The sequence below is a fragment of the Physeter macrocephalus genome, chromosome 8 (assembly GCF_002837175.3).
Source record: "Physeter macrocephalus isolate SW-GA chromosome 8, ASM283717v5, whole genome shotgun sequence".
Lineage (NCBI taxonomy): Eukaryota > Metazoa > Chordata > Mammalia > Artiodactyla > Physeteridae > Physeter > Physeter macrocephalus.
This window is the reverse complement of record NC_041221.1, coordinates 89,954,086-89,968,481: the sequence shown is the minus strand read 5'-3', so window position 1 is coordinate 89,968,481 and position 14,396 is coordinate 89,954,086. Positions and strand designations below refer to the sequence as shown.

General features: G+C 40.4%; 1 protein-coding gene across 3 annotated transcripts in view; it reads right to left on the bottom strand.

Moving 5' to 3' along the window:
* Window positions 1-14,222, bottom strand: part of POLR3G (RNA polymerase III subunit G) — a 47,102-nt gene extending 32,880 nt beyond the window's left edge. For 2 of the 3 annotated variants that reach the window (XM_024125631.2, XM_024125650.2), the window contains exons 1-3: window positions 14,124-14,222; window positions 5,905-6,026; window positions 3,332-3,461 (exon numbers count right to left, since the gene is read on the bottom strand). In XM_024125631.2, coding sequence (XP_023981399.1) covers window positions 3,332-3,461; window positions 5,905-6,021 — 247 coding nt within the window. In that variant the 5' untranslated portion in view covers window positions 6,022-6,026; window positions 14,124-14,222. Of the gene's footprint in view, window positions 1-3,331; window positions 3,462-5,904; window positions 6,027-7,822; window positions 8,097-14,123 lie in introns of those variants that run through there. The other variant, XM_028493067.2, reaches the window with a different exon arrangement.
* Window positions 14,223-14,396: the final 174 nt, after the last annotated feature.

The following is a 14,396-nucleotide window of genomic DNA, read 5'->3' as shown; positions in this document are numbered from 1 at the left end:
TCAGTTATTCTGCTATTGATTCCTTCTAGAGAATTTTAAATTTCACTTATTGTGTTGTTCATCATTGTTTGTTTGCTCTCTAGTTCTTCTAGGTACTTGTTAAACGTTTCTTGTACTTTCTCCATTCTTTTTCCAAGATTTTGAATCATCTTTACTATCATTACTCTGAATTCTTTTTCAGGTAGACTGCCAATTTCCTCTTCATTTGTTTAGTCTGGTGGGTTTTTATCTTGCTCCTTCATCTGCTGTGTGTTTCTCTGTCTTCTCATTCTGTTTAACTTATTGTGTTTAGGATCCCCTTTTCACAGGCTGCAGGTTCTTAGCTCCCATTGTTTTTGGTGTCTGCCCCCAGTGGCGAAGGTTGGTTCAGTGGGTTGTGTAGGCTTCCCGGTGAGGGGACTGGTGCCTGTGTTCTGGTTGATGAGGCTGGATCTTGTCTTTCTGGTGGGCAGGACCACATCCGGTGGTGTGTTTTGGGGTGTCTCTGACCTTATGATTTTAGGCAGCCTCTCTGCTAATGGGTGGGGTTGTGTTCCTGTCTTGCTAGTTGTTTGGCATAGGGTGTCCAGCACCATAGCTTGCTGTTCGTTGAGTGGAGCTGGGTCTTAGCATTGAGATGGAAATCTCTGGGAGAGCTTTCACTGTTTGATATTACCTGGAGCTGGGAGGTCTCTGGTGGACCAATGTCCTGAACTTGGCTCTCCCACCTCAGAGACACAGGACTGACACCCAGCCGGAGCACCAAGACCCTGTCAGCCACAGGGCTCTGATATTAGTAGTGCCAGAAGGCTCTTAACAGCAGTCTCTACCACAGAATATCAGCTTATTGACATGCTCTGTGCCTTTGTAGGAGCCGCGACCCCCTCCTGGCTGCATGCTCTTCCGGCTCTGCACCAACCCTCCTTCCTCCAGGTTCCTCTAGGCGGCCCCCTGGGCCTTGTGTGCCTTTTACCTGCAGTAAACGGAGGCTCAGAGTGCAGGTCAGCCGAGGTCATGCCCCGATCCAAAAAGCCTTTATTTTCAACCATAGTTTTTTCTAATAACTCATTATATCAGGAAAGAGAGGTAAACATGAATATATTCAAAGAGAATATACTTGTATCAATTTGGAAAATTCTATGCAAGAGGTTTCTTCTGGAACAGTAACAAAAGATTCCTTATATATTTAAATACTTTATTATGCAGTTATCAAAGGTAGAGAGCCTCTTGATCCAGGTATAAGCCAGCTACTCTCAGAAACCAGGAACAAAATTATGTTCCTGGTTTAAAAGACTGAAATAAATGTCTCCATGGTATGACATACTTTTAAATTAGACATGTACTTTAATAACAACCACATTTAGTTAAGTAAGTACATCCCATAATCTAGAGAAGAGACTAATTTTACAAAGCCTAAAGTATATCCTGTGCTATTCACTAAGAATGAATATTTATTAGTTCATTTAATCTTATTTACATCTTTAAAATGAGATTTAATTTCATTTTTAAATTCAAATAGATAAAAGCATGCAACATAATCATGAAAGTAAAAAAATTCAGTATTTTTGAGATAAAAATATCAAACCATTTATTACATAACTTCAAGAAGCTATGTTTTGAAAAATTAAATAAACTTCTCTAAAATGCTTCTGACAATTATAAGCATGTGTAATATTACTATCTAAGCCTTCCTTTTTGATTCTTATCCAATCTAAATCTTTTAGAATGAGGGAAAAGGCTATGCATTTTTAATACTAATGGAATGAAATGAGACTAAATGAATTTCTCATGTTTTAATGATGTTGTTTGGAGAACTCAAGGATGATATTGATCTCTCTAATTTCAATATTCAGGGCCAGAAACTGAAAATCAGTATAGTTCTACTGTGCTAAATAACTACTCAGGAATGCGTTCTCTTCCTCTAAAACCACTTTGCACTTCCAGTCTGAGACTGTCAAGCCTTCTCCAACTGTAATTTCTCCTCTCTGTCCTTGGCATGAACAGTGAATACATATTTTATATTTTATATCTGATACATAAATGGTAAGCCAAAATATAGTCAAGGCTTTCAAAAATTTTAACCAAAATATTAAATAATCAGAGACCTGATTAAAGATTTACATATAAGGATAGTACTCATAGTTTTATACATATGAGGAAAAAAAATAGAAACAATCTTAAATCTTACAGCAGGGAACTAGTTACAATTAATAATGTTATATCCACACAATGGAATACCACATAGTGATCAAAAATCATATTTTCTGGGGCTTCCCTGGTGGCACTGTGGTTGAGAGTCCGCCTGCCGATGCAGGGGACACGGGTTCGTGCCCCGGTCCGGGAGGATCCCGCATGCCGCGGAGCAGCTGGGCCCGTGAGCCATGGCCGCTGGGCCTGGGCATCCAGAGCCCGTGCTCCGCGACGGGAGAGGCCGTGGCGGTGAGAGGCCCACGTACCACAAAAAAAAAAAAAAAAAAAAAAATCATATTTTCTAAGAATGCTAAGAATATGTCGATAAAATAGATAACTAATAAGAACCTACTGTATAGCACAGGGAACTTTACTCAATACTCTGTAATGACCTATATGGGAATAGTATTCTAAAAAAGAGTGGATATATGTATATGTATAACTGATTCACTTTGCTGTACACCTGAAACTAACACATTGTAAATCAACTATACTCTAATAAAAATTAACTAAAAAAGAATATGTGACAATGCTAATAATACACTATTGAGTGGAAAAGGAAGATACAAAGTAATATGACTCCAATTTTATAAAAGGAATACACACACAGAAGAAAAATCTGGAATATATAATAAACTATTAAGAGTAGTTCTCTAGACATAAGGAATACAGGTGATTTTTACTTTTTTAATATTTGTTTTTCATAAATTTCACTGAACATATAAAACTTCTATTTTTATTTTTATTTTTATTTTTTTGTGTGGTATGCAGGCCTCTCACTGTTGTGGCCTCGCCCGTTGTGGAGCACAGGCTCCAGATGCACAGGCTCAGCGGCCATGGCTCACTGGCCCAGCCGCTCCGCAGCATGTGGGATCTTCCCAGACCGGGGCACGATCCCGTGTCCCCTGCATCGGCAGGCAGATTCTCAACCAGTGCGCTACCAGGGAAGCCCTAAAACTTCTATTTTGAAAGATAATTTAAAAAATAAAATATCAAAAAGTTTAAAATATATTTTCTGTTAAATAAACATAAATATGCTTTTTCAAGGTAGTTGATTGAAATTTCTGACTGAATCAAATCAATCAGCATTAAAGGTCATATATCTTATGCTGAAACACTATTTCATCTGTAGACAGTGAACCACATAGAGTCCAATACGCACCTTGTTTTTCTTCATGTGTTTCTACAAAATAAGGCATTCTTTTCACTGTTTCTCTCAACTCCTGTTTCAGGGCCAGCACATAATCTTCACCCTCTCCTGTTTTCAGTGGCACTGGTTTATAATCTGTATCCTGTTTAAATTAAGAGGCAATTTTAAAAAATAAATTAAATATTTTAATATCCTTTTTGTCTATATTCTGAAAAATGTCAGTTTTATTGAAAAACTACATTTTACAGGTATTAAGTTATACCATCAACTTAAAAGATTTTGAGCTTTTATAATCTATTAAACCTTTCACCCATCTCCTATTTTGCTCTTCTTTTAGAAGTAGAAAAGATACTTACTTTTCCTACCTGCTCTAATTTTTCTATTGATCACTCCAATAATCATTTTGCTATATAGTCTGTTGACTGTGATTCTATATTTTAACAATCAAGGCACCCAAATAAAAGCAGCTGCTTTAGTCTCCTATTAACCTCAGTCAGTGGTGGTGGTATTGGTAGGAGCACCAGCATTAAAAAAAATGTAGTAGCAGCTACCATTTAACAACTGGTTACTACATACTACAGCCTGGATGTCCTTAATATTCAAAATCCATGAACTCACCTAAAGTATCAATATCTCCCCTTTTCCAGTGAGGAAACTGAGAAATGAACAATCTGTATGCCCATATAGCACAAAAGTGGCAAAGCAGAAATTTGAATCTGTATCTCCAATTTTTCAAAATTACATGCACACCCCCATATGTACATATATATTCATTAAAATGTGGGTCCTCAGGGTATATAAAAAAGATATTTCTGGTTTCACAGGCTAAGTATAGGGTACATTTAAAAAATTTCACTCTGAATTTATTCATTCTACAACTATTTATTGAGTGCCTACTAAAAGTCACAAGGGGTTAGACAACAGGAGATGAACTAGTCAAACTTCCTACCTACATGGAATTTACATTCTAGGGGAGAAAATAAGTAAACAAATGAGGTAATATATAATTTCAGATAGTGATAAGTGAAATAGAAGGGCTGAAGCCAGGAAGAGGAAAGAGTGACTAACAGAGTACGTGGAGATTGGAAGTGGCTGGTCTAGACAGGGTAAGCACGCATGATCTCTCGGGGAAGTCATCTTTGAGCAGAGATCTGGATAAAATTACGAAGCCATCCATGCAAAGAAATGGGGAAATCAATGGCTCCAGCCAGGGAAACAAGCAGAGGAAAATGCCTAAGGGAACAAGGAGATCAGCATGGCTAAGGAATGAGGACAGTGGTAGGAAAAGGGTCAGAGAGACATCAGTAAGGCCAGATCAGACAGAGCCTTTTAGCCAGTAATAAGGAATTTCATTTTCATTCCATGCAGGAAAAAACAGTATGTACTAATATTCCCAAGCTTTAGAAGTAACTCACACATGAAGAAGAGCTTGTTTTAAAAGAAATCAATGTAAAGTGACATTATGTCTATACCTGAGATATTTACCTTTGTTTTTAGGCTATAATGAATATCAGAAAGGCAAAATACCAAGAGCAAAAAGTAGACACTCCCCATGTGAGACATCTAGATCCCCAATACATTTATCCAGGATCCTCTACTTACATAAATCTTTCAACAAAGGATGTTTCCTTTTAAAAGAGGGAAAAGATTCCTGGAGGGAGTATCTGGTTATTTATGATTTTTTCATATTTTATACTACAGCACATGTGCATCTGGAAATGTAAGCTTACATTTTAAACTTAATATAAAGTGAAAACATTAGATTAAAAATTACACCAGTTAAGTCTGCAGCATACTCATTAAATTTAAAAGCAACACTAAATGTAGTAGAAATGGTTATATTCTTTTTTTTTTTTTAATATTTATTTATTTATTTATTTAGGCTGTGCCGGGTCTTAGTTGAGGCATGTGGGATCTTTAGTTGCAGCATGTGGACTTCTTAGTTGTGGCATGCATGTGGGATCTAGTTCCCTGACCAGGGATCGAACCCGGGCCCTCTGCATTGGGAGCTCAGAGTCTTACCTACTGGACCACCAGGGAAGTCCCAAAATGGTTATATTCTGAGAAAGAGTAACAAAATTAAAATTGACTTTAATAAGGAAATAGCAAAAAAAAAGTTCAGTGGGTAAAAGGTCAAGTGGTATACTAGGGAGCAAAATTAAATTCTACAGATACAAGATGAGAAGAAAATCATTAGGTGAAGGTCTGGCACAATGGGAAGTGAGGACCACTGTAAAACCTGACTTTACTTTTAAAAATATTATTTTAATATTGGAATATATCAATAACAGCATTATAAGATCCAAGGATTGAAAAAGAAACTCTTTCCTGGTTCAAAAAATACTGAGTACATTCAGGAAAAGGTGTATATTGTTTTCTGTATTTGAAAGCAGTTTGAAAATTAGAAAAGTTTCAGAAAAGAACAGTGGAAATATTTAAATTAAAGGTAAGGGACACACTCTCTTTTACTTTCTTATAGTTAGGATATCGTAATGATATCATATATTCAAGTCTTATACAGAATTTAAATTTTCTCTGAAACATGAAAAAACACCCTGTGAGCATTTTGCTGTTAATGTACTTACAGGAAATAGTGGGGGTGGCTTCAATACTACATCAGGTAACTTTTCACCTCTGCTAAATCCAACTGCCTCAATATTAAAGGTGTAAGCAGCACGTCCTCTTCCTTTATTCCCAGCCATCAGAACTAGTTACATCAGAAAAAGTGGGCAAATTAAGACACTGTTAATGATTAAGATTCACTGGATCAAATGAAAAATGAAATGAACATTTTAAAACAAAATACACTCCACCCCTTAAATAGCATGGCCCATTTAAAACACTTCTGGAAAGCAAAACCTGTAAAGAAATAAACATGTAATAAACTGACTCCTGAACCCATCACATCTAGTCATGTTTGGCAAGTAAAGTGATGATGGGCTCAACTACCTCACCCAGATCCTGGGTGGAAGGCTGATCCTGGGGCTCCTTTGCGATGCTGCCCCAAGCGCTGTGCAGCCAGCTGATGCAATTCTCTCCACCGCTCTGTGGTTTGGCAACAAGATCTCAGACAGATATTACAAAATGTGGCCAAGGAAAGGTTGTGCTGATGAAGAGGGGACACTTTGCTTTTTTAATCAACTTGAAGACTATCAGCAGTCATGTATACTTTAAATTTTTAAATAATTTTTTTATGCTAAAATTTGAGTGTTAGAATCCTTGAGATCCTCCAACGTCCTCCTTTTAGAAATGGGAATGGGCTCAGTAAAACTTTGAAGAGGTCTGCAAAAAAAATGTTTTAAGTTCAGAGAAAAACATCTCAAATAGTTAAGTTAAAGGTCAGATAAATCTGTACTCTTTAACTTTAGAAATAATAACAATGTCATTCTTAAGTCCTGTATTGAGTTTCGGAATTACACTATACAGTTGATCCTTGAACAACATGGGGTTAGGGGCAACGACCCGCCATGCAGTCAAAAATCCATGTATAATTTTATAGTCAGCCCTCCGAATCTGTGGTTCTGCATTCTCAAATTCAACCAACCTCAGACTGTGTAGTGTTAGTATTTATTGAAAAAAAAAATCCATAAATAAGTGGACCCATGTAATTCAAACTTGTGTCGTTCAGAGTCAACTGTAATGCGAAAACAGGATTCCTACACTAGGGCTCTTTCACTACAACTCTGCGTTGGACTGTAGTGAAGATTATAATGCACATTCTTTAAATCTTTCCCCCAGTGACGCTACTGAGTATCATTCAACTCTGTAAGCCCAAGAAAGCAATAATATGCCCTCCATGCCACTGTAACAATTCCCTCCCTTTTTCCCCTAACCGTTTATGTGTTGGAAAAAAACAAGGTCATTGTCCTTTGCAATGCTTCTCCAACTTTAAGGCATGTGCAAATTACCTAGGAATCTTGTTAAAAGGCAGAATCTGAACCAGCTGGCCCAGGGTGAGGCCTGAGAATCTGCATTTCTAACAAGCTCTCTGAAGCTATCAATGCTACTGGTTTGCAGACCACACTTTGCTAGTAGGAAGGCTGTACAATTTCCCATATTCTGGATTTGCATGATTGATTACACAAGATGTGGTTAAACACATTCCTCTACTCCCTGTATTTTCTATAAACAGATGGAATAGAGGCTTACTCAAATTTGGGTTTGATTTTTTACAAGAATACTTAAAAGAGATGCTCCGTTTTTCCTACTGCATCACAGGACGCACATGAAGTCTTTCTTGGTGATGTTCTCTGGTCATTGGGTTTAGGTGCTGTCAGTCTGTTTCGTCCAGTATAAAGTTCTTATCAGTTTTCACTTAATGATTTTAAAATTGCAGCCATTGATGATCATAGCCTAGATTCACGGTTCCATTATGGATTGTAATGTGGTGATACACAAATTTTATCATTCTTTCTTTACTAACTAGAATCCCACCAGTAATCAATTCCCCTCATCTACTATTTAGTTACTATGAAACACAATTCATACAGAAAAGATACTTACTTTAATTACCAAGCTCATTCCATTTGTCCACACTAAGAGAGGGAAAATATCCAAATGGCCTTGCTTCAATTGCGGAGTCACTAAAACATATGCTGAGCCTATAGAAAGCAGGTCTCTAAAGTACAAAAATTGCTGAGCATTCCAGGCACTGTGGTAGGACTCAGAGAGCACTGAACAAAACCAAGTCCCTGCCTTCAGGGCTCATATTTCAGTGGATGAAAGAACGCAAACAAGCATAAGGAAAACCCTTATGCTCACTCTAAGGAAAACCCACCCTACAAAAGAGAGTATATCAGCTGCCGTTGCTTGATGGAATATCCCTTGAGAAATATCAACTCTGCTGACTCTAAACTTTCATATTTATCAAGAAACCTTCGGGTGTATAAACTGATTACCATTAGTGAATGTACTGCCCTTGGCAGAAAAATCAATCCTAACTATTGAAACACTCTTAATAGTTACATGGCATTCTGGCCTACAAATCCATTTCTTTTTAGTTTGGTTATCATGAGTCAGTTCTCCTGTACCTGGGGAAGCTGCTAAATTCATTTTCTTCTCTTGCAGAGCTGAGAGGTAATCCCTGGACTCGGGTAACAGTCTCATGGAAAAAGTGGCTCACAAGTGTGGCCTAAGCTTCACTGTTTGAAATCCTTACAGTTGATTTAACCATTACTGTGGTCCTTTTTCATCCTGCTAAACTTCTTGAATGAAGAGTCTTTTTAACCAGCTTTTCCCATTTTCTCATTATCCAAATCATCCTCTACTTCATGAGGGCCAATTTCATCCAACTAATATTGAGCATTCCAGGCACTGTGGTAGGACTCAGAGAGCACCGAACAAAACTAAGTCCCTGCCTTCAGGGCTTATATTTCAGTGGATGAAAGAACACAAACAAGCATAAGTATGTAGCATAATATTATGTGCTCCTGTAGTGTTGAATTTTGTCCCCCCACCCCCAAATGTGTTGAAGTCCTAACCCCCCGGGTACCTGTGAATGTCACCTTCCTTATTTGGAAATAAACTCTTTGAAGATGTAATCGAATTAAGATGAGGTCATATGAGATAAGGGTGAGCCCCCTCCTAATGACTGGTGTCTTCATAAGGGGGAAATCTGGACAGAGAGAGACACACACAGGGGAAACATCATGTGAAGATACAGGCAGGGCTTCCCTGGTGGCGCAGTGGTTGAGAGTCTGCCTGCCGATGCAAGGGACACGGGTTCGTGCCCCGGTCCAGGAAGATCCCACATGCCGCGGAGTGACTGGGCCCGTGAGCCATGGCCGCTGAGCCTGCGCGTCCGGAGCCTGCGCTCCGCAATGGGAGAGGCCACAACAGTGAGAGGCCCGCGTACCACAAAAAAAAAAAAAAAAAAAAAATAGATGCAGGCACAGACCTGAGTGCTGTAGCAGCAACCCAGGAACACCAAGGAGTGCCAGGAACCACAGAAGCTGGAAGAGAGGCACTGAACAGATTCTCCCTCAGAGCCTCCTGAAGGAACAAACTCTGCTAATACCTTGATTTCAGACTTCTGGCCTCTAAAACTGTGAGAGAATAAATTTCTGTCGTTTTAAGCCACCCAATTTGTGGTAATATGTTACGGCAGCCCTAGGAAATCAGTATAGCTCTGAAGAAAAATAAATCATGGTAAAGGGGTAAAGAATAACAAAGGGGAGCCTCCCTGGTGGCGCAGTGGTTGGGAGTCCGCCTGCTGATGCAGGGGACGCGGGTTCGTGCCCCGGTCCGGGAAGATCCCACATGCCGCGGAGCAGCTGGGCCCGTGAGCCATGGCCGCTGAGCCTGCGCGTCCGGAGACTGTGCTCCACAACGGGAGAGGCCACAGCAGTGAGAGGCCCACGTACAGCAAAACAACAACAACAACAAAAGAATAACAAAGGGGTATGGTACTGACTTTTTCACACAAGGGAAGTCTTTCTGTGGAGGATAAATCGGAGCAGTGTGCTGGAGAGGGGCTGTGAGCTTCAAGATGAAGGAATGAGGTGAAGATGGCTATGGACAGAAGGAAGAACAGGGGCAAAGGAGGAAGCCACAAGCTGGGGGCATCTGAGGAACATGAAGCTCATGCAGTTGGTGAGGAACAAGGAGAGTCTGGTTAAGACCAGATCTTGGGGAGCCCTGAGTGAGCTATGGTAAAGGGTTTGGCTTTTATCTTACTTGTGATGGGAACTCTACTCAGGCAGATGCTGAAATGCAAAGGTCCCTAATGGTCCTCAATGGCAAAATCCACAAGCCTTTTTCCCTTGTTCATGCTCTTGGACTTCCAAAGCATACCACTCATTATTGCCTCCATCCTTATGAACCTGTCTCTTCTCTAGGTTTTAATAAAATCCCAGGGACTTCCCTGGTGGTGTAGTGGTTAAGAATCCACCTGCCAATGCATGGGACAAGGGTTTGAGCCCTGGTCCGGGAAGATCCCACATGCCGCGGAGCAACTAAGCCCATGAGCCACAATTACTGAGCCTGAGCTCCAGAGCCCGCGAGCCACAACTACTGAGCCTGTGTGCCACAACTACTGAAGCCCATGCGCCTAGAGCCCGTGCTCCGCAACGAGAAGCCACCGCAATGAGAAGCCTGCACACTGCAACAAAGAGTAGCCCCCGCTCACAACTAGAGAAAGCCCACTCAGCAACGAAGACCCAACACAGCCAAAAATAAATATAATTAATTAATTTTAAAAAAAAACCAACTCCCTATTACAAGTACTGGGGGCCCTTTTAAGATGGCTGCACTGATCCTCCTGACTCACTTGCCTATAATCACATCTTGACTAGCATTCTCTTCACTGGAACCCTCTTCCTCCTTGCCTGGCTGCATCCCTTTTTACCTTAAGATCCAGTTTAAGTCCCTCAATATCCACAACTGTCATTTCATCCCACCTTGCTCTTGGAAAGATCCTCTTGCTAAAATAAATGGATTTTTAAAAATTGAGGTGATACATACAATGCAGCAGCATTCTTCAACTCTGGAAGAAATATAGACAATGCCCCTTTTGGGAAATGGACCTGTTCCAAAGAGAAGGAGTTTCACTTCCATTTTTTTTGTTTATTTCTTCAACTAAATTAACAGTAGAGATTTTATATCCCCCACTGTTTAGCAGAATACTCTCTATACAACAGCTCCATAATCAATGTTAGGCTTTCCTTATTTATTTACCTACTTACTATGATTTGATGAGCAAATTTACCCACAGAAATACAATTCAGTCAGCCTACTATTAAGGTTTTTTTTTTTTTAAACTTCTAGAACAAGAAAAAAAAAAAAAAAAACCCTCAAGCATCACCCCAGAACAATAAAATCAGAATCTCTGGAGGTAGGATTTAAGCACTAGGACTTTTTAAAGCATTCCAGGAGATTCCAATATGTAACCTACATTAAGAACCACTGCTCCAGATTGAACTTCCCATTATATAGAAGAGGAAAGCAAGGCCCTAAGAGGTCAGCTGAGTGCCTAAACACAGAGTTAATTCCTAACAAAGACAAGACTGGGTTAAAGCTTCGTGATACCTTTCCATTGTCCTTGCATTTCTATTATGTTGCCTGCAGCACACTTCTGGGTTAGCTGAAGACCTTTTAAATCCCAGCAATGTCTTTAATCTTTACAATGAAGTGAAATAGTAATGGCAAAATAGATTGGATTTAGAAACGTAAAATCAGATGCACCACCCTTCCATTTTGGGATGCCTCCTGAAAATTCCTATTCAGAATTGTTCTGAGATAGTTTGATGAGTGTAATTCAAGTATCCAAGAGCTGAAATGCAAAAGCCTATTCTAATTAACAGTGTTAACAACTTTGTGGCAGAGATTTAGCTCATCTCTGAAATTCCTCCTAGCTCTAACATTTTATGAGTTATAATTGTGGCTTAACTGTAGTCCTCCACATCTCACACAGTCTCTTGCACATATTACCTTGGTCAGTAAACATACAAACAGATATAAGCAGGCATGGAAGCTAGGAGAGGCACTGAAAGCCAGGTCACAGTTTCTTTCCTGATGAATAACACCTAAATTGCCCTAATTAGAAACTAACAGTCATGCTGACCTTGTCCCCACCTCCCTTGATCTCCTCATCTAATAGTAGAAGACTATCAGCTCTGTGTCCCTTCTTACATGTTTGTCTTTCTTCACTTCTGCTTTAGTTCAGGCCTTTACCATCTCTTGCCTAGACCTCTAATACAGAACAAATAAACTTCTCATGGCCAGACTCCCCCTTTCAATCCACTCTCCAGTCATCTCTCTAGAACACAAAACTTGATATATCACTCTCCTTGACTAACAGAGCTTTGAAGACTAACTTTCCGCCTCTTGCACCCTGCACCTCCCCCCCCCACCCCGCCCCCAGCTGTAACCGCTCCCAACTCTGCTACACCAGCTGCTGCATGTCACGTTCCTTCTGCCTGGAAGGCCACATCCACGTGTAAGCAAGCCCCCATCATCATTTAAGATACTATGCAAATGCCACTTCTGACCATTTCCTCCATCCTAAGTGGAGGTAGGCCTATCTCTTTTCTGTTTCCCAAGTACTACACTGCTTTTATTACCCTTTTAAAAATCATGTTGTAATTGCCAGTTCTTGTCTATCTCCCCAATAATTTCTTCAATTATCCATCCTTCTAGTATTTGTTAAGCACCCTCTGTGTCAAACCACCTTCTACATAATGAGACTATAATAGTGAACAAAACAAAATCCCTGGTTTCGTAGCGCTCATAGTCTACTATGGGAAATGGAAAAAAATATACTTTATAGAGTGCCAGGTAGTGATTAGTGCGAGAAAAAAAAAAGGCAGGAAATACGGGTGCTATTATGGAAAGAATGGTTGAGTAAGTCCTCCTGTATTTTGTAATATTTGAGCACAAACCTGACAAAGAGAAGGAAGAAGCCAGGCTGAGAACTAGGGAAGGATGTAGAGGGGAAAGTGTAATACAGCAGAAGATTCTGTAAGTGTGAAGGCCTCTTCATTTGAAGACTTATTCACCTTTTCCTGCCCCATTACCAACCAGAGCCTGGCAAAAGTCCAATAAAAATTGGGAGAATTATTGCTGAGCTCATGGCCTAGTAAGGATATTACTCCAATTCACCTCCCTTTGCCTAGAGGAAAAATAAAACTGCAGAGAGTTCTGTACTTCCCTGCTGAGAACATCCTAACAGTGGTCTTTTAAGGCCAGCTCAAATGCCACTCAACAATCCCTTCCATGCATATTCTCATAGCATCTAGTTTTTACTTCCTCTGGGGTACATATCTCATTTGCTTTACACTGCAAACATTTGTGTACAGTTATTATCTTCCTTCAAATTCTTGAGAACCCAGATCATGACTTTTTTTTTTTTAAATACAGTTCTGTTTTTTACACATCTTTTAGCTTGGGACTTGCACATAAGAATAACCCTGAACAGAGTGTCTGGATAAATTCTAACTAGGTTAGGCAAATATTCAGAAAGGCTACATCCTCATCAAAGACTTAAGGATTGTAGGGGAGGAGAATACACCTCTCCCTCTAGGAAGGATTAGTAGCAGCTGCCACAATAAGTGTTTTCCTAATTATCTTTTATAATGCTGTCTCATGGCAAAAATTATAATTTTTCCTGGCTGAGCAAGGAGGTTAGTCAAGTTCTCAAGCCTAAATGGATGTTTCAACAGCGGGGAGATGCGGGATGAGGACAGGAACCCGGTGTTAATAGTGGGGGTGATTTCTGTGGCTGTTGGGGCCACGCCCAGGCATTATCCACTTTTCCCGTCCTCTCAAGGTGCGGCTGCCTCCACCTTTCCTTAGTTGAGCCTTTCTCCCAACTTTCTTTGCTCTCTTCCAAGACTGGACAAACAATGCAAAACAAAGGAGGGTAGGGGAAGGAATATATAATTTAATTTTTTAGAAGAGAGGAAAAATCTTATCAACAACACCTCTCCCCCATGATACAGGGTAAAGTGCTAACAGTTAAGCAAACATACTGAATAGTCTGTCCTTAGCTGCAAGTCTGCGGCAATGACTCGTGTTTGAACCAATCATACCATCGGAATTGGAAATCTAACATCAGTAAGAGTATAAATTCCATTCTCACTGCAAACAGTCCTAGGAAGTGGAGACTAGGTAAAAATTGGAAACGACAATTTTAAACGATTGTGAAGGGATTAGAAGGGGAAGTAAAGCTATCTCCCAATGCCCCTTAATCCAGAGGCGCTTTAATGAATCTCCACTCTTGACTTCCCCCACCTTCTCCACGTGCCCCTTTAACTTCCCACTTACCCTCTCCAACTCCTCCCAAGCCCTCAATTGCCTCCTCTGTTACCTGCTCACTAAGTCTCGAGGCTTGGAAAACTGTGCAACCGAAGTGCCGGCCGGCAAGGAAGGGGTGCGGACGGAACGTTCCGACGCTCCAGTGCTGGTTCCACCTCTGGAGAAGCGCGCTCCGCCCTCCACGCGGCCTCAGAGCCGCGTTCAAACCCAACCAATTAGCCCCACCCACTCCCTAGCGAGGCCCCGCCCTCCTGGCAAAGAGCTTTTTAGCCCTTGGCGGGCGCCGTAGTCGTCCAACCCGCTTGGCCTGACTCTTTCTGCGCCA